Source organism: Rhamphochromis sp. 'chilingali' (genome assembly GCF_963969265.1).
Source record: "Rhamphochromis sp. 'chilingali' genome assembly, chromosome: 2".
Taxonomy (NCBI): Eukaryota; Metazoa; Chordata; class Actinopteri; order Cichliformes; family Cichlidae; genus Rhamphochromis; species Rhamphochromis sp. 'chilingali'.
The window spans coordinates 58,281,032-58,300,629 of record NC_137930.1 but is presented as its reverse complement, the minus strand read 5'-3'; the positions used below and the strand labels follow the sequence as shown (position 1 = coordinate 58,300,629).

The 19,598-nt window shown below is 42.7% G+C and overlaps 2 protein-coding genes across 2 annotated transcripts in view; both read left to right on the top strand.

Annotated features, from left to right (window-relative positions):
- The window catches only part of LOC308392031 (uncharacterized protein), a 297,183-nt gene that overhangs the window by 103,524 nt on the left and 174,061 nt on the right, over nucleotides 1–19,598 (top strand). The window lies entirely within an intron of this gene.
- Nucleotides 3,210–15,484, top strand: rgma (repulsive guidance molecule BMP co-receptor a). Its single transcript, XM_080876050.1, has 4 exons — nucleotides 3,210–3,772; nucleotides 7,412–7,527; nucleotides 8,955–9,472; nucleotides 12,513–15,484. Exons 1-4 carry the CDS (start codon nucleotides 3,759–3,761, stop codon nucleotides 13,203–13,205), a joined length of 1,341 nt encoding a protein of 446 aa, XP_080732176.1. The 5' UTR covers nucleotides 3,210–3,758; the 3' UTR covers nucleotides 13,206–15,484.

Genomic DNA, 19,598 nt, shown 5'->3' with positions numbered 1-19,598 from the left:
TTGTGCAGAATTTTTAAAGCAGGAAATTAAAAAGGCAGCTGTTTTATTGAGATAAGCTTTCCTTGCATACATTTATGAGATCGTGCATGCAAATGGAGTCATAGCTGCTCACCAGTGTGTATGTATGAGTGTTTGGGGTTTTTTTTAATTGTTTGTTTGTTTGTTTTTTAAACCCTGTCAGGTGCTGAACAGTGATTCATCATCCACAGTCAAAAACAGTTATCCATTCACAAATGTTTCTCCCTGAAATTTGGCCTGATCGGCTCTGTTGAGCAGCAGAGCTAATTATTTGTCTAGCGGCCTGTACACACTCTGTCTAGTTCGGTCCATGTCTGGAATTAAACAGTGTGCATAATTCTTGTTGGATTGCAGTCCATCTCTGCTCAGTACGAGAGAGAGAATCTGCAACGAGGGTTTGCACATTCAAGTCCCTCCGTCTGTGTGAATGAACAGGCCAATTTGCAAGCCTCCTGCATCCGCATTGTTTCAGACTGTGGCAGTAATTCCACAAATTATCTGAGCCTCCCATATCAACCCTTAATAGAGTTTTCTGCATTCATGCCCACACCTTATTACCAAAGACAGTCCTGCTGTGCACACCACCCCCTCTTTTTAAATGCCAATCGTGCACATGAAACATAGATCTTAGACAGTTTGTTTTATCAATGAATGCTAAAGGGACACCCTTCTGCTGTAATTGTGTATGAAACCTCTGGCTGCGATACAAGTTGAATTTAAACACTAAAAATACTCCACGTTCACATGAGGTCAGCCCATAGTGGCATATTCAATTTACTATAGCTTCCTTACATAGATATTATACCTACAACTGAGTCTGTGGAATAAAACTGTCTCTAATATATTGTATAGACAATAATATCCATTAGAAATGTTGTTTCAGGTAAACAAAGCAGAAATATTTCCCTGATCAGTCCAGCACAAAAATTGCACAAATATATACAGAGACGCTTCATCAAAGTCCGAAATGTATTTTTAATCTTTTTCAGGTTTCGTCGTTCTTTTTTTAATACTCAGCTGCTGCTGTTATTATTATTGCAGAGTAGTCTAGCAAAGCCCAAAGAATAGATTAACTATTTGAATTAATATTGTCAGCAAATGGCAAAAATGCAGAGCACAAAGTTTGTTGTGATGCCATTAGAATCCATTAGAATCAAAGCTGTTCAGTTTAGCATCACAAGACAAAGAATAGCAGCAAGCTAATTCTTTGCGTTTGTGGATAAGAAATTACTTTCTCGTGTCGATTTGTTGATTAAATCGACACGAGAAAGTGATGCCCAGTCTTGATTCTAAGTCTGACACCTCTGAAAAGAAAAGCCCAGCAACGCTATGATGGCCTAATTGTTATGCTGCAGGAGTGCAGAAGGCGTCCAGAAGGTCACTTCGAGCATATGATGTTTACTAATCCCTGTCTGACTCAGAAATACTGCAATAGATCGGGTTTCTTACACAGTTCATCCACGCCCAACGCGCAACCGGCCGGGTGTGGATGAATGTAGTTTGTGTCAAAAGACTGAAACATCACCTAAAGATGTACAGAAACCATTTTTTCTCTGAGGAATTTATGACCCAAAATCACAGACCGTGCAACTGTTCTGTCCCGAGAATCTCACAGTTGAACTTTTGATCCGGCGATGAGGAAGCCTAGCATGTGATGATCTGAGGAAATCACCTGATAGTGAAGCAAGAATTACTCATCTGCATTTGTCCACATCGTCTGTGTGGTTTATGATTAATCGTGCTGCAGAAACCTTTTTCTTAAAACTGCGGTCTCCAGGAAAGATTGAGCAAAAATGAATCAGTCAGTCTTCTTCTAGTATACAAGTATGTAATCTCTCCATTACAAAGTGTGAAGAATAAATGTTTCTGCCAGGACCTTGTTATCTTTTTTTTTTTTTTTTACATTAGTCTCACAGGCATCTTCGTCTCTCCTTGGTTTCTACCATATAGTTTCTGCTTAACACATTTTATAACAGACTAAATCACAGACGATTAAAGGAAATCACACAGCGCCCTGAGCATATAGGCATCACCCAATGCTTTTGTTCCTATAATAGTAACGTAGCTGATTGTCACACACATGCACACAGAGGCGTGCGCACACACACACACACACACACACACAAAATTGAAGCATTATAATAATCCAGTGACATGTAAAGCCGTTGTGTTAACTGGCCGTAATACCTCAGCAAGGCAGCGTGTACACCAGCTGCGTTTAAGATGAGGCCGGCATCCGGCACCTCTAAAGCCATTCTTTTCACACCGGGGTGTCACTCTTTCATGTTCTTCTGCTACATCAATGTAAAATGTGCTGCCTCTCAGTGGCCATCTGGAGTGGGCAGGTCTGGGCTGTGATAGTAAAATGAGAGGATTTACAGGGGTCAGTTTCTTGCTGGATGCACCGAGGGATGATGTAATGTGACAGTTCTGGCCAGCGGCTCAGTGCAAGCAGCATCAGTGTCAATAGAAGGTGCAATCAGAAGCTCATTAGGAAAGGCTTGTGTCAGCTCTGCATTTCTGCTGGCTTTCTCCCGGCCACTCTGCTGCTTCGCTCAGACGCTGCTAGTCCGAGGGAAACTGGAGCAGAGAGAAACAGTTATGCTGGAGGTTTGAAACGCTTGAGGAGAGAGGAGCGGGTGGGGGGTTGTGGTGGTATTTTCCTGCATGCAGCCTGATCCTAAAACACAGGTGCAGGTTCCTTGAAGCCCTTTGAGCATACCCCACCCCAACCCCTCTTCCCAGCTGCAAAGTGTTTGTCCACTTGATCCTCCATTAAATCCTGATTATTATGGATTTGTCTTTTTCAAATTGGTGATTTGCAAAGATAAGAGACTGATAAAGGTTATCTGGCAAGGGCTGTTTGCTGCCAATCAATGAGACTAATTAAACTTGATCCAAATACTGCAGAAATAAGAGTATGTAAAAACAGAGGTGAAAGCAATGCAGATATCCTCACTGCCTGGTTTAAAAAAAAAAGCCATTTGGTTTAAGTGAAAGCAGAGTTGTCACTACGCATGGGTTCGGTTTTTTTATAAGATAAAAAGTGTTCAAAAGTGCGTTTCTGCCTGGTTTTCAGTGCAGACCTCTTTTCGCTGCAAAGCATCTAGTTTAAAAAAAGAGAGAGAGAGGGGAGGGGGGGTCTGATATTTGGGGCTCCCATGCGGCGTCATGCAGAGCCGATCATTGTCTCTCTCACACTTTCTAACTAGCCATTTCACAACATCCACACAGCGGATCGAGCTGTACGCAGCAGCAGTTTTACCTTCAGGGCTTTTTTTCCTTTCTTTCGTTTTTTCTCCTACACGACGTCGACCCATAACTAACAATTTTAATTCGGCACGCGGATGAGGCCAATTACCGGACTTAATCTATCATTACGTCCCCGTTCCGATCGGCTGATAGTCAAATGAGTTAAGCGATGGCTGAAGAGCTCCGAGTCCGCCACCGGGTGCCAGAAGTGGTTGTTTAAATTTAAAAGAAAACAACTAAAAGAGAGAAGAGAGAGGGGGGAAACACTTTGATTTCCTTGCAACGCGGACTTGGAGAAGCTGTGCGGCGGACATGATGTGCAGAGTGGCGGATTTTACGCGCAGAAAGCCGCTGGGTGCGTTTGATTTCGGATTACTGTGACACACTGGCTGTGTAGTTTTCAGGGGGAGATTTTTTTTTAAGGAGTCTGCTTCCCTCTCGCTCCTGTTCGCTGCTGTCCTCCAGGACTCCAGAGTCGCGGAGATCCCATGCAGTCGCCAAGGTTGGTTCGAGACTAAATTTTACTCCTTATTTCTCATATTAGGCAGGAATGTGATCAGTTGTGTGCTGCTCAGCCCTGTAATGTGTCTTGTCTTCCTATCATCCTGCCCGGAGTGTTTGGATTTCAGCAGATTTAATAACCTGATCCTTTTTCCAGTGTCACACAAGAAAAAACTAGGAGAAAACTGAATTTTGAAATGCACCAGACCCCCCACCAAAAAAAAAAAAAAAATGCATCTACACGCCTCATTACTTCTAAATTATTGGACAACTGGGAGTAAAACTATTAATCACAATTTTATATGTTATTTTGTCTGGATTTAGCAGTTACTCCCGACTAAAAATACCCTTGAGGCCACTTTAATCCAACATGCAGCCAATGATGATCTTAACGGTGCTACAGGACAAATGCGCCTGTCGGATGCAGATTTTTCACCTTTTAAATCCCAACTGCGTGACAGCTACCTGTAATTAGACCAATAACCGAGCTGTCCACAAAGCTCAAATTTAATGACAGGTTTGGTTGTCCTCGTAACGCCATGTGCGTCTGTGTCATGATTTGAGGTTTCATATCAGAGCTCATAACAAGCGCCATCTGTTGGAAAAGAGGATCAGTCCCTGTGGCTGTGGAGATAAAGATAAATGGACAGAGATATGTTGGCCTGTGCAACCAGTTTAACGCTGCACACAAAAGAGATGGAGCAGCTTGTTATTTAGATTACACAGGGAGGATTTAAAAAAAACTGTCTGCTGTAATTCCCCCAGCAACCTGGTTTGACAGGTGATATCAGAGATTTAAGCAGCACATCATAAAGCCATTATGCTGGATTTATGGAGATGTTTTATTGTTATATTGTGTCACCGCTACCTGTTACAGCATGTGGACGACAGGGTCTCCCGGATAAATATGTCCTCATTTATATGACGGAACATGGTGGTGGTTAAAAAGCAAAAAATTTGAGCTGTAGATAAAACCATAACTAAGCTAAGCAATTCGATGATCAGTGTGTTGACTCGGAGAGGTGGTGACTAGAAAAGACATGTCCTAACCTCATTTTGATTGATTATTTTATTAGTGATTTATCGATTAATCAATAAAATGTCAGAAGTTTCTTCCTATTTCCCCACCCAGGAAATACACCAGACCCCAAAGAGGTTCAATTTCAGTGAGAGATTTAAGAGCCTCTTTGATAAATAATTTAACTAATCAAACTGGAAGCAATCAAATTAGCTGATACTAATACTGTAATTTATTATTCTGGTATTCTAGCAGAAACAATTAGTGATTCAGAATAAGGAATACATGGGGTCGTTTTGGACAAAGAAATAGAGCTGTGACTTTTTATTGATATTTACAAACCCTCTGTGACATAACTGGTTTCTCATTCACTTTTAATAGTAATAACTGAATCCCTTAATGAAGCTGGATAACAACAGATAACTATCATTCATGCTTGTTCTCCATAAACGGATCATAAAAATGACTAGTTGGCTAAAGCACTGACAACAACAATAATTTCCTCTATTTGTTTTGTTGTTCAAATAGTGCAAAAACATCTTCACATAATGAGAGTAGATGGTTGATATGGATGTTGTAGGTTAGTCTGCAACAGGTGATGTATGTGCAGCATCTGTTTTTCAGATCTGGTGCATTTTGCAGATTGATCACTGGGCTGCTTCTGCCCAGCAGCTGACCGACATCTGATTAAGACAAGCTGCATCAAACCCTTCAGAGTGCTGCTGAACAGCTTCATTCCTCTGCTGCAGCCACGCTACAATCCAAAAATATTCCACAATTCATCAAAACATTTCACCGAGCAGCTTATACCTTTCAGCTGCGCTCATTCCTTCCTTTCAGATGTGAATGCTCGGTATATTAGGTTTGGAAGTAACTCTGCACGGGGGCCACCCTTGTTGAAAACATGTGTAGGCTCGGACCTCTTTGTACATGAACATATCCATCACCCGCAAGAGGGACAGCAACCACAAAGACAATCAGCGCTCTGTGGAAAAATACTGTACAGCCAGCCACAACCTGAGCAAGATGGTACATATTTTGGTGTAAATGAAATGCTCCACTAATGTGTCATCAGCACAATTCAAAGCTAATCAAAAAGAGGAGCAGATCAACACCTGCACTTCTTGTCATTTGGAGAAATGCTTTTAAATCCACCGAACCAACATGGAGGAAATGCTCACTGCAACGAGGGGCTGCTTGTTCTCATTTCAGTGAAGTAATTAAGTAGTAAAATGCCATCAAAATTCTTACAATCAGGTGGGGCTCACTGTAAGTTTGAGTACCTCATGCCCGGGTGCTTTAAATGACTTGTGCTGGGTAAACTATGGCCGCTGTGATATCAAAGAACTGCGGTGTTTCCACACTGTTTCGCTCTCTCTCTTTTTTTAAGTCATTTAACAACCTGAGGATGAGTTTACATCATATAATTACAGGCACATTACACATAGCGGATGGTTAAATGCTTATTTTGAAGTTAATGCCTTGAAACATGGTTGTAAGAAGATAACATTTGCAATAACAAATACTGTGCAATTTGTTTTTCACCCTCCTAGTAATTGTTTTTAAAATTATGGCTTATGGCTGAATTGTATGGCTGAATACATGGAGTTAGGTAACATTTTAGTAAAGTACGCTATTAAATGATTCAACTTTTTGTCAGTATACAGATATTGATCCTCAAGCTAAGATAATCTCCAAACATTCACTCGTTCCACTATGTTAAACACGATCAGTTTAATGGTTTTCCTTGTTATGTGTACCAGGAACCCAATTATCTTTGGATCAACTCAGGGTCTGGGAATCTGTGATGGGGATTTTTCCCTAGATTAAAAACCACAATGGAGAAATTAGGAAGCAAATCAGTGAGATGAACCCACAATTACATGTATGCTTTATCATTTTGACCCAACTTTTCACTCAATCCTGGGTATTTGTGGTAATGAGAACATCTTGTTCAATAATACCTTTGCACATTGCCCACAGTGGGCTATGTTGGGTGGAAGGGTTGTAGCAAGCATGTTAAGGTGATGCAAATGATGTATAGTTTTTCGAGAAGTGATATGAAGAAAAAAAACTGATGATTGTTCGTATTGTTGGTGGTTTTCCTCTTGTTAATCTGCCCACACACGCTCTGTGGAGGCATGACACAGTTTTCATTTCAAGCCTTTAAACGGTGCGGTTGTTGTTGTGATCTTATAACAAATCAGATCTTTCTTTTATATGGCGGTGTGGACTACCACTTTGTGGGTCATGAAAAGTCGGTCGTCGTCTAACAAGTCTGCACACTGAGGTGTAATTTGAGTCTCGCAGAAAGGTGGGGGTTTAAGGGCGAAACGGGCAGCCGTGATTGGTTCAGCTTGTCCGATGGCCCGCAGAGGCTTCGCCTCCTCGGCACTCCCTAAAAGGAAGGATAGCTCGGCTGCCTGCCTGCTTGGAGCTGTTTCAGCTAGCTGCCTAACTTCTACCGACGAGAGGAACAAAACAGCCTCTTACCAGGCGGTGATGAGAAGACGGGACCCCCAGCTTCAGACCGTTTTCATGGACTTTCTAGTGTTTTCTTAGCGAAGGCTTGGCGAGTTGAGCTAACTGTCCTCCACTGTTTTTTGTCCTTAATGCGACCAGGGAGAGGAGTACAGTGCGAGCCCGAGCTGGATGGATGGTTATGGGGGAAAGAGGGAGACCCTCGGCGCTTGAAGTGTGCAGAGTCCTCGCCGTGCTTTTCTCACTCTTCCCCTCTGGTAAGAATTTTTTTTTTTTTTTGTCCGTTTTCGTTTTCTTCCTTTTTCCTTTTAGACCCAACAAGCGCGTTTTACGCCAACACACACGGTTTATATGACTTCACGTAACTGTTAATCACAGTGCTAGCAAACTCCAGAAGTTATTAGCATTGATTTTTCTCCACCTTGGCGTCCAAAGTTGCCTGATTTATATACTTTTTATTTGCCGAAATATTGTATTTTGTATCATTGTTATTATTGAACCACTTGTTTTTATTTTTCAAAAAAAAATTGACGTTTTAGCGGGAATCCGAAAACTAGTATGAAAGCTTATAATAGTCCTTATCGTTTAGTTAAAAATCCACCAAACTCTATACAAAAAGTGACTAAAATCTAGAGAATTGCAGCGAAGCGTTTACTTTGTACGTTTATAATTGTTTTTAATTTGAAAATATTAATTTTTCATATTTATTTATTGTTAGAAATCTTGACATTTAAAAATAACATTTTGCCAGGTATTAGTTTTGAGACAAAAACCACTGAAAGGTCTTCCCGGAGCTGCATGCGGCTCTCCAAAAGTGTTTTGTTGGGGGATGGGACGGGTCTCGGGGTTTTGGCTCCTTCAAAGTGTTTTTTCAAGCCGAGAACTGCACCGTAGAAGCCAAATAATGTATCTTATTAACTATATATTTGTGTGACTGCAGTCAGTCACTTTTTCAGCTCACTTAGCGCAAAGCCTAATCGGTTTTCTTCTTTGATCACATGTCGTTACACAACAAAGTGATAATACGCTGATAGCTGAGATCAAGATTAGTTTATTGCCATCTTGATAAGTGGATGGGTGGTGTGGACGCTTTGAGTTGTTTAAAGTTTGACTTCAAAGTGCTGGTAGTCCACCCCCCGGAAACCTCTCACAGCCAGTTCAAATAAATAAATGCTTTATTAATCGAAGGTGATAGTATTCAAACATGGTGTTGCAATGATTCATCCTGGGAAATGTTAAAGTAGCATTGGTGCAAAAGTTCGCCGGATATTGCAACAAAGCTGGAGACCCCAGAGGAGTAGTGTTATTAATCGGTTATCGTGTAGATTAGTATCCCTAATCGAGTTTTTACCTGTGCATATGAAGAAAGAGAAATGGAAACAACTGGATGTGAAAGGGAAGTGAAGCGAAGCTACCTTCTTTCCAGGCTTCGCTTTTGTTTGTGGCTACATCATATAAAATGTATATATTGGATGAAAATTACATCTAATGTTATTGTAATTGTTATTAATTCTATAGATTGTTTTTTTTTTTTTATCATTTACAGTATAGTATGCACAAAGAAAATGGTTAACTTAAGGAGGAACAACAGTAGCCTTTTGGATAGAGAGTGTGCTTTAAAGCGTCATGTTTCTAGATGACTTTATTACTTTTGCTCCAACTGGATGTTGTTCCTCCCTGACAGTGAGCCTGCAGTGCAAGATCCTCAAGTGCAACTCTGAATTTTGGGCCTCCACCTCAAACTCTGGACCGGAGGAGGAGTTTTGCACGGCTCTGCGGGCGTACAACAGCTGTGTACGTCGGACTGCACGTACCTGCAGGGGTGACTTGACATATCACTCTGCACAGCATGGCATAGAGGACCTAATGAGCCAGCACAACTGCTCCAAGGAAGGACCGACTTCCCATCCACGTACCCAGACGCCGCTTCCTCCAGCACCCCCGCCGGTTATGACTGACAGCCAAGAACGCTCCGATGGCCCGGAAGTGTGCCACTATGAGCGCAGTCTTCCACGCAACACGGCGCCACCTAACTATACCCACTGTGGCTTTTTTGGAGACCCACACCTCCGAACCTTTGGCGACGACTTCCAGACATGTAAGGTGGAAGGAGCCTGGCCGCTCATCCATAACAAATACTTGTCCGTCCAGGTGACCAACACTCCCGTAGTACCAGGCTCTTTCGCCACCGCCACAAGCAAGGTGAGACCCTCTGTTGTTCCTGTGTATGACTGCAGCACTAGCTGATTGGCTAAGGCTTTGAATATATGTCTTGATGCATGCTCATCCAGGTAAGAAAATCCCAAAAAGTTGAATTTGTTCTGGACGTAGCGTTTTCAGTGGCAGAAACATTTCGTCACTCATCCAAGTGACTTCTTCAGTCTCAGCTGACTGCAGGTTTCCCCAACCTTATAAACAGCACATTTGCATAATGACTGAAACTAGCACCACTGACAAACAATGATTGCATTATTCATCAGTGGCGCTAGTTTTTTCTTTCTGAATCCAGTCAGTCCGCTTGCATCTGAGTGATGTAAATTCCATTATCCAAGAGGGTCCATGTGCCAGTTTTTTGTGACAGTGCAGAGTACCCCACAGAGACTGCACTGGATGCACTACAGCTAACTGCAGTGGATTGTTATCGAGGCTTAATGCCGAACTGATCATCCTTAATCAAGCTAATGTTTATTTTTCCACAAAATGTGCTGTACTAAGTATTCTAGAAGGGATTCTGTTCTGTGTTACTAAAAATACACTAAAAGCTACACAGAGGAGAACAGGAGGGCAAGATGTCTGACACAGGAATGGTATACAATCATCCAGTCACTTTTCAAAATAAAAGACCCTGTGCAGACTAAATGCTGTGCTGCTGAAAGTGTGTTTTGAAGAAGTTCAAAGGATGCTATGTGTGTTGCATCGCTGAGATGAGCCAACAGTCAGTCAGCTAGGGCCACTGTTAACAATTAAAGGGCCATTTACACATTCCTAAGAAGTTGTTCAAAATTTGGTGAACAATTTTTGGTTGATGCGCAGTTAAGAAAAGGACTCTTGTCTGTGTTGTGTTACCTCTGTAATTAAAGGGGGGGAGCGCAATCAACAATTTCTATTATCATTGACTCAATTAAGTAGCAAAAATGTGCTGGGTACAGCTTTTAAAATGGGAAGCATTGCCTGGTTCTGTATAAATATATGGTATGTAAGGATTTGGACTGTCAAGCAAAACTGGGTTTTGTAGCATTCTCTGTAGGTGACTTGAAAAGGTGTTTTAAGATAATAATTTGTTGATCCTTGCAATATTGCTTGTAGGGTTTCATAAATGTTAGTACAAATTAACCAGCTGCACATATGTGTCTGTGTGAAGAGCTGGGATGATTTCCTTTTGTTGACATATACATGGGCAGCTGCAGAGACCGCAGGTGTGTAGATGTTCTTACTGCCCTGCTTTCTTATCTGCTTGGGGAACATGTTACATACACGTGCATTAGATCAGCATTACAGGAAGACCTGCAGGTCCTTTTTGAAGAGATGGGTTATTTATTTATTTATCTTTATTTTTTTCCCCCTCTACACATTATTGCACATAAGATTGCCATATACAGGTGTAATAGCAAATGCCATGTGTTCTGAAAGGTGCTGTGGGCCTGTGTTCCTGTCACACTGTGGATCCTGCTTATTTGGATGAGTTCTAAATTAGGATATGAGGAAGCTCGATCCAGCAAATCTCAAAGGGCTCCATGAGCTTTATCAAAATCTTTTGATACTTAAAATCAAGATCTTTGATAAAGCTTATCAAGATCTTTGAGATTTGTTGGGCTGGGCTTCTTCATCTCATAGATCTTGATAAGCTTTATGAATCATATGTTAGTATTAAAACAGCTGTGCTTTGTCGCATGTGAAGCTTCATTCTCTGTTGAGCTCAGTCTGATGTTTGGGTTTCTTATTGTAGCACACAGTGAGCACAGAACTGCAGATTATTTTGTCCACATTATGAGATATTTTCTTTCAGATTTATCAGCAGTGCACAAGTCATTATTGATATTTTGTTGAATAGTGAATTGGTTAGTTTGGATAGCCGCCCCTAAAATGGTCAAACTGGAGGCCATAACATAGGAGTTGGCCTAGACTTGGCAATGCTCCAGCACCATTTGGTTGAGGACCTGAGTCGTTTGCTGAGGATCATAGCTGAAGTACTCAGACTGAGGTATAAGAGGACTTTGTCCCTAATCACATTTTTAGAAACTATAATTTTCTGTAATCAAGGTTTCTAATCATACTCTATTAAGCATTTGTGGGGGGTTTTAGCTTTTAAAGTAATTGCATTTTTGTACTGCTATTCTTGGAAGCAAATGAGACGGCTTTTTAAAGATCATGATTCTGGACAAAGGGAAAACAAAGCAGCAGCCAATGCCACCTGTGCAAACAAGGCCCTTCTGGTTAAAGATCTGCATTAGCAGAGCTCCGTGTTGGTACATAGCTCTCGCTACAGCAAATAAAACTGTCTGGTTATTTCCATCTTCATACCAGTAGATAAGGCAGGCCTTTTTCTTTTGTTTGCTTTTATTAAACATTTAAGAAGGAAACTGGGAAAAAGCAGAAGTTATTGTGGCTCGGATAAAGGAAATTGAAAGAGGGAGAGAGAGAGAGCTGGTGCAGCAGATAAATTGTCAAGCTTAAAGAGTATACTGTGGACCCCCACCCTGTGTCCCCTGTCTCAAACGAGCAGACATCCCAGTTCCTAGGCCGTCCATGTTCACACAAAGGCTCATTGGTGTCCTGATGAAACCAAGCTTACAGAGTCCTGGCCAGTCTCACTTAATTAGCTGCAGAGTATATCGCTGTGTCCTGGCCCGACGCCACTCCATGGAGCATAGTTCTGGGGGTTCACAGGCAGGTTTTTCAGTACTATGAATGGATCGTCTTTGTGTCTGCAAACTGAGGCCTGATTTTTACATGGCCGAGACTTGTGTTTTTTGAAGGCGTTTGCCTTGGCCTCCCTCATGTTGAGCCAGCCCTGAAATGTGACTCTTAAGTGGGGCGTTGTGGTAGATTGCACAAACTTGTTCTTAATGCAAAAGTATAAGCACTTCCCATTTTCATTCCGATGTTTACATTTACTGCAGTTTACTAGGATTTAGTATGTGAGTAGGTAGGGAAATGGTCACTGATAACTTCCTGAGAATTGTAAAAGTTGACCGTAAAATGAATGTTGAATATTGATGCAATTTCTTTCTCCATTCTGCAGCTGACGATCATCTTTAAGAACTTCCAGGAATGTGTGGACCAGAAGATGTACCACGCAGAGACAGACGAGCTGCCGGCTGCGTTTGCAGACGGCTCAAAGAACGGAGGCGACCGCAACGGAGCGAACACTCTGCGTGTGGTGGAGAAGGTTGCCGGGCAGCATGTGGAGATTCAGGCGAGATACATCGGAACAACCATCGTAGTCCGGCAGGTAGGCCGCTACCTAACCTTTGCCGTGCGGATGCCGGAAGAAGTTGTGAACTCAGTGGAGGAAGGTGACAACCAGGACTTGTACCTGTGTCTTCACGGTTGTCCTGCCAACCAGCGCATCGACTTTAGGAACTTCAGAGCTCGAGCGGCGGAGGCCCAAAGCGTCAGCAGGACCAGGAGCAACACCGGTGCCAACGGCTTTACCTACCAGTCTGCAAAGACCAAGTGCAAAGAGCGGCTTCCAGTGGAGGATCTCTATTTCCATTCTTGCGTGTTCGACCTCCTCTCGTCCGGAGACATAAACTTCACCATGGCAGCCTACTACGCTTTTGAGGATGTTAAAATGCTCCATTCAAATAGCAAAAGATACCACATCTTTGAAAAGGCTGCCGAAATGAATAGTGCAGAACAGAAGGGCAGAAATGTGCTTTCAGTCTTCCTCGTCAACCTCCTCGCTGTGTTATTGTGGACAGTCTGTCTATAGCGTCTTTACAACAGTGTCCTCATGGTGTGTCTGTCAAGGAGCATTAGAGCACCATCGCTGCGTCCTACATCGGCTCCTCTCTGCTCTGGTTCTGTGACTTGACAGGTAGCTTGCAAGTAGGTCATCCCCGACCCAAGTCTCATTTTAGTGCTATTGTCGTGTCTTGACGTCAGCTTAATGACAGGACGAGCTCAGCGTTCTCCCACCTATCATCACACGTATTCAGCTGCTTCATTGGATTGGTCTTTGAAGAGGGCAGCGGTGAGAGAGCCCAGCTACTGCTGAGCTCAGGATATCCACCTGGGATTAAATCCCACATTCTCAATGGGGCCTGCATACCTATGGGAAGCTGGACAAGATGATCTTTTGCAGAAAGAGGAGTTTGCTGTTCCTCCCTCCTCTGACCCCCCCCCCCCCCTTCATTGGTGCCAAGCCAGTGAAGCTCTATGGCTCATGTGGCAAAACGAGAGGACCTGACAGGGGCTTTTGTTAACCTTAGGCCAGAAGCAGCTCTATGTTTGATTAGTTTCCAGCTTTGGAAAAGCCGGAGCCTTTTGGAAGAAACACTCAGCCAAAAGGATGTCAGAGCAGCGTCTCCAGTTGTCTGCTGTGGAGATTAATGGGTCATATGTTAGGTTGTGTGTGTGCGTTAGTACAATATGTGTGCCGAATTCAGCATCTGTGGTTAATTTTGTGTTTGTGCGTGCAGCAGTTTCCAGACAACAAACCTCCAGCGGGAGAACTCCATTCCCATGTCTTTGTGTTGCACCTAAAATTTCAGAAATAGAAAAAGATGAAGCGCTCGAGTTCATCTAGTGGACTCTTTATCAGCCAAGTAGCAAATTCCAAAAAGGGAACTCAAAAATAGTCATCTGCACGTTATTTTTCACTGTCATGCAACCTTTTCCCCTCCTTTTGAGCCGTCACACAACACGCTGACGTGTGGATCAGACAGCGTTTGTACTTTTAGGTCGGTTATGTGAATGTAGCGAAGAAGGTTTAGAAGTGCAAACTTGTTTAAGGGCACTTAAAGCGTTTACAGAAGTTCGAGCAGCCAATCAAAGCCCGACACCTCCTCGAGAGCATTTTGTGAATTTGAATCTCCGTTTAAGCGTCGGTGGTGTAGATGCCGTTAGTACTCGCTGTAAAGACATCACCTCTAGTCAGTTGAGCATTTTTATAGACTACCAGCGTGCTGAGCTGACTGTGGCTTAGTGAGTAAACGATAAGCATATGTCTGTAGACGTGATTTCATGGCTTAAATCATTGCCAAAGAACAAGCCCTTGTGCCAACATTTTTCCAAACAGCTGAATTTTCATCTTTCAGTCCTTTAAAAACAGTTTGCGACTCCTGTGTATATAACTCGTGTTTGTGGGTGAATTACAGTAACACGTACTGTAACGGCAGCATTGGTTTCTGTTACTGCAGTCTCACTTTTTGCTTTTTCTTGTTTCACAATAAAGCTTCGAGGTTTCCAGCTGAACTTTGGCTCTCAGCTGCAGTATCTGTTAGTGTGCAAGTCCTCCCCCGTAGGTCCCGTTACCGCTGGGGCAGTTTAATGGTCATTTATCCTTTTTTACACTGAAGTATTTGGCAGGCCTTACTACTGCTATTTGGAATATGTATCAGTGCAGTTTGACGGCAACAAAAAAGGAAAAAAAAAACGCATACAAAAAACTGATGATTGTAATGTTGAATCTTGTGTTGATAGATGTAATTTGTGTTTGTGTGTTTCACAGTAAATGGTTCTACATGTGTAATGTGAGACTGTACATGGTTTTTGTGTATTGTTGAGTTTAAATTTGTATATTACCTGTTGTGTTTTGAATTTATCACTCCAGTTTTTTGTACACAAGATGTTTCAGTGAATGTGAACTTTTGTTTTTCTTTAATTTGAAAAGGGATTTTTCTTTTGTCTTTTTGCAAAAACATGAACGCCATAGAACCGATTAGTCTTTACTGAGTACAGCGTACACATCGGTCTGTGTAGCAGTGATAAACGTTAGTTGTTTAGTATCAAACAAGACTGCCCACCTTACCCACAGAAGAGATTGTTGCAAAGTATTTTTTTGGGGCGTTCATGTTTTTGAGTTTAAAGCACTTTATGTTTTCTTTGACATTTAGCTCTTTTGTTTGACTTGTAAGGGTTTAAAAAATACAAAAAAAGCTGAATGGGGGGAAATGCCAGAAAGATCAAACTGTGTTGTAAATGTGATCCCACATGCCAGCTGTTTGTAATGTAAATTATTTATTAAATAAAAGGAAGATGTCTCGTTTAGCAGCTCTCCTTTTGTCCTGTGTGGTGTGAGTTTGAAAGCATTTTTTGAAAACCACCCCGTGTGGGTTTTCTGCCTACACTTTGCAGTGCTTGACTGCCCCCTGCTGTAGATATGAGCAAATGTTAAAATGTTGTTTTGTTTTTTTTTGTTTGTTTGTTTTTAAAGAAGTTTTAAGTTTTGACTTTGGAGTTAAAAATTGATATTAAAAATGGGATTTATGAGCTTTATATAGTTAAAATGTAAACACAGTTAAATGTAAAAGTGAAGTTTCAGGTGTATCGACAATTTATAGAGAAAAGCATAATAAATAATCTAGAATTGACAATTTACTGAACATCCTATGCAGACAGAGTAGGAGGAACGAGTAGGAGGAACGTCCAAACTTCATACAGAAGTCTCAAGGCCAGAATCAGTCTGCTGCAAATTAAATAAAATGTGAGGTCAAAATGTCCATAAAACATGTCTTTCTGACCCAGAGGAGGGAGGAACAGCAAACTCCTCTTTCTGCAAAAGATCATCTTGTCCTTGCGGTGGTCACCAGAAAGCTCCAGGCAGAATTTGAGTAGGTATGGACATCAATGTGATGCCGAAATTTTATTATCCTGTTTGGAAGAGCCAAATTAATCTAAAATAACACTCAGGTTTACTGTTTGCTGTTGCACTGAAGAACCCTGATCCAGCCTTCCTGTCTTATTAGTCCGTTCACATTTATCTGCAGGAAACGAAACGCAGAGCATGAAACTGCTTCACCTCACTGGAAGGAGAACCGCAATCGGTTGTAGCCGTGATGCCCTCATTTAAACATCGGATAATTCAATCGTGCAGGAGGAAGGTTTCCATGTTAGAATATTATGTGGAGTGGTGTCTTTGAAGGCCACGCAGGAAGAAATATACACAGAGCAAAGATTTATTAGTGTGTGTGTGTGTAATGTGAGAATGGTGGTTTATGTATGTTGAAGTTTATTCTCCTCTAATGACTTCAACAGAAAACATGAAACTGAGGAGAAACTCTGTTAGTCCGTGCTGCATTTTCCTACTACAGGCCATCATTGGCGTATTAAGATAAGATAACCTTTATTAGTCCCACACGTGGGAAATTTGTTTTGTCACAGCAGGAAGTGGACAGTGCAAAAGTTATGAGGCAAAAATTAGAATACAATAAGAATAAATACAGTACACAACTGTACAGAATAGAATAAAATAAAATACTATATACAGTAGAATAAAATAAAATAAATATACAATAAGATAAAAATAGAATACAAATACAAATACTATATACAACTGAGTAAAAATACAACGATGACAGAAAGGATTATTGCACTTAGTATTATTGCATATGTATGGATGTGTGTGCTTGATCAGTTAAAGTCTTTATTATGGAGTCTGACAGCAGTGGGGAGGAAAGACCTGCGAAATCTCTCCGTCCCACACCGTGGGTGCCGCAGTCTCCCACTGAAGGAGCTGCTCAGTGCTGTCACAGTCTGCTGCATGGGGTGGGAGATGTTGTCCATCAGGGATGACAGCTTAGCCGCCGTTCTCCTGTCACTCACCACCTCCACTGGGTCCAGAGGGCATCCTAGAACAGAGCTGGCCCTTCGGATCACCCTGTTCAGTCTCTTCCTGTCCCCAGCAGAGATGCTGCCGCCCCAGCAGACCACGCCATAAAAGATAGCAGAAGCCACAACAGAGTCATAGAATTTCTTCAGGAGTGGGCCCTCCACTCCAAACGACCTGAGTCTCCGCAGCAGGTACAGCCTGCTCTGCCCTTTCCTGTAGAGGGCGTCTGAGTTATGAGTCCAGTCCAGTCTATTGTTCAGATGAACACCAAGGTACCTGTAGCTGTCCACAGCCTCAATGTCCATACCTTGGATGTTCAGTGGTTGCAGTGGAGAATGCTTGTGCCTGCGGAAGTCTACCACCAGCTCCTTGGTTTTACTGGCGTTGATCTGGAGGTAGTTCAGCTGGCACCAGTCCACAAAGTCTTGGGTCAGACCTCTGTACTCCTTGTCGTCCCCATCAGTGATGAGGCCGACTATTGCAGAGTCATCAGAGAACTTCTGCAGGAAGCACTGGGTGGAATTGTGGGAGAAGTCTGCAGTGTAGATGGTGAAGAGGAACGGAGCCAGAACCGTTCCCTGTGGGGCCCCCGTACTGCAGACGACCCTGTCCGACACACAGCCCTGAGTCCTCACATACTGTGGTCGGTCGGTGAGGTAGTCCAGGATCCAGGTAGTGAGGTGATGGTCCACTCCAGAGTTCACCAGCTTGTCCTTTAGAACCGAGGGAAGAATGGTGTTGAAGGCACTGGAGAAATCAAAGAACATGATTCTCACAGTGCTTCCAGCGGTCTCCAGGTGAGCGAGGGAACGATGTAGGAGGTGAATGACGGCATCATCCGCTCCAATGCCAGGCTGGTAGGCAAACTGAAGTGGGTCCAGTGATGAGCTTATTAGGCGCCGAAGCTGAGCCAGGACCAACCGCTCCAGGGTCTTCATCAGGTGGGATGTCAGAGCCACCGGCCTGTAGCTGTTGAGGTCCTTGGGGCGTGAAGTCTTTGGCACTGGTACAACACAGGAGGTTTTCCAGAGCTGTGGGACTCTTCCCAACCTCAGGCTCAGGTTGAAGAGGTGCTCCATCACCCCACACAGTTGGTCCGCGCAGGACCTGACGACCCTCGAGCTGATGCCATCTGGACCCGCTGCCTTCTTGCCATTAATCCTCCTCAGTTCCCTCCTAACCTGGGTGGTTGAGAGAGACAGGCTGGAGCCTTGTGTTGAGTGTGTATTGGATGCTGTTGTTGGGGGTGGGGGGGAGTGAGCAGGGTGAATAATTTATTAATTATTTATGAATTTATGAATTTATGAATTAATTTGGGGTTGGCCATGAATGCAGACATGTTTGTTATTAATAAAGAAGAAGAAAGTACTACAGATGCAGTACACATGGGCACTATAGGATCTGGGGTCTGGAGCAGGTTAATGAATGTAGCTGCTTGTTATGAGCAGCCTGTTGCAAAAACATTTATTCCCATTTCTTTAGCTGAATCTATGACAAATGTCAATAATAACACAGTTTGGCAGGCATAAAAAAGCATTATTGCATCAAGAAGGTGATTCTGTAAGAGCGATTACCCATAAATTTGGCACATCTTGGCATAGTGTGCAGTGTGTCCTTAAAAGTTTGAGGAAACTGGATAAATGGAGGTCGAAAGAAGAAGTGTCAGGCCTAAAAACTATCTGCTGGAAAAGGGTGAGGTATGCCTAATTACATGGTTTGGTAGTGACCAAATGCAGTGACCGCTCCTCAATAAAACGCACACGAGGGCCCGCCTGGAGTTTGCCGAAAGGCACCTGAAAGACTCTCAGACCATGAGAAACAAAATGCAAAAGGAGTGGTGAAACAAAGATTGAACTCTTTGGCCTGAATGCCAAACATTTCATGCAGGAAACCAGGCACCAATAATCACCTGGCCAAAATCATTCCTACAGTAAGGCATGGTGGCGGCAGCATCATGCTGTTTTTCAGCAGCAGGACAGATGAATGCTGCAATGTACTTAAAGTTAACCTGCCCCAGAGCGCTCTCGATCCTTAGACTGGGGCAAAGGTTCATCTTCCAACAGGATGACAACCATAACCACACAGAGCCCAGATCTCTGGTTATCAGAAAATGGCTGTACATCGACGCTCCCCATCCAACCTGATGGAGCTCGATAGGTTCCGCAAATAAAAATGGGAGAAACTGCTCAAAAATGCCAAACTTATAGCATCATACTCAGAAAGATTTGAGGCTGCAATTGCTGCCAAAAGTACTTTGTAACAAGCGTCCGGCTGCACTGTAGATGTGGTTCCTGTGAACATTTAGTTGAACTGATGCTGAAGCCACCGTGTCATGTTGGAGACGAGGTCAGGTATTAGGACAAACTTTGTATTCCTCTCACACCTCTGAAAGCATGATTAGCATTTTAGCTCCTGCCTCTCCTGCAGTGCTTTTACACTTTGAGCAGAGAAACTTCAGAGCATTTTGAGCACTTCTCATGTTTGTAGAGCAAAAGATGAAGCAGTTCTAATAGATCAGTTTCATCAGGCATAGTTTTATGAAGACAGCAGAGA

Excerpts from the sequence above, each read along its gene's own strand:
- rgma (XM_080876050.1), top strand. Across the intron at positions 7,528-8,954 it reads TTTCTCACTCTTCCCCTCTG|TGAGCCTGCAGTGCAAGATC; the intron begins GTAAGAATTTTT and ends CCTCCCTGACAG. Across the intron at positions 9,473-12,512 it reads TCGCCACCGCCACAAGCAAG|CTGACGATCATCTTTAAGAA; the intron begins GTGAGACCCTCT and ends TCCATTCTGCAG.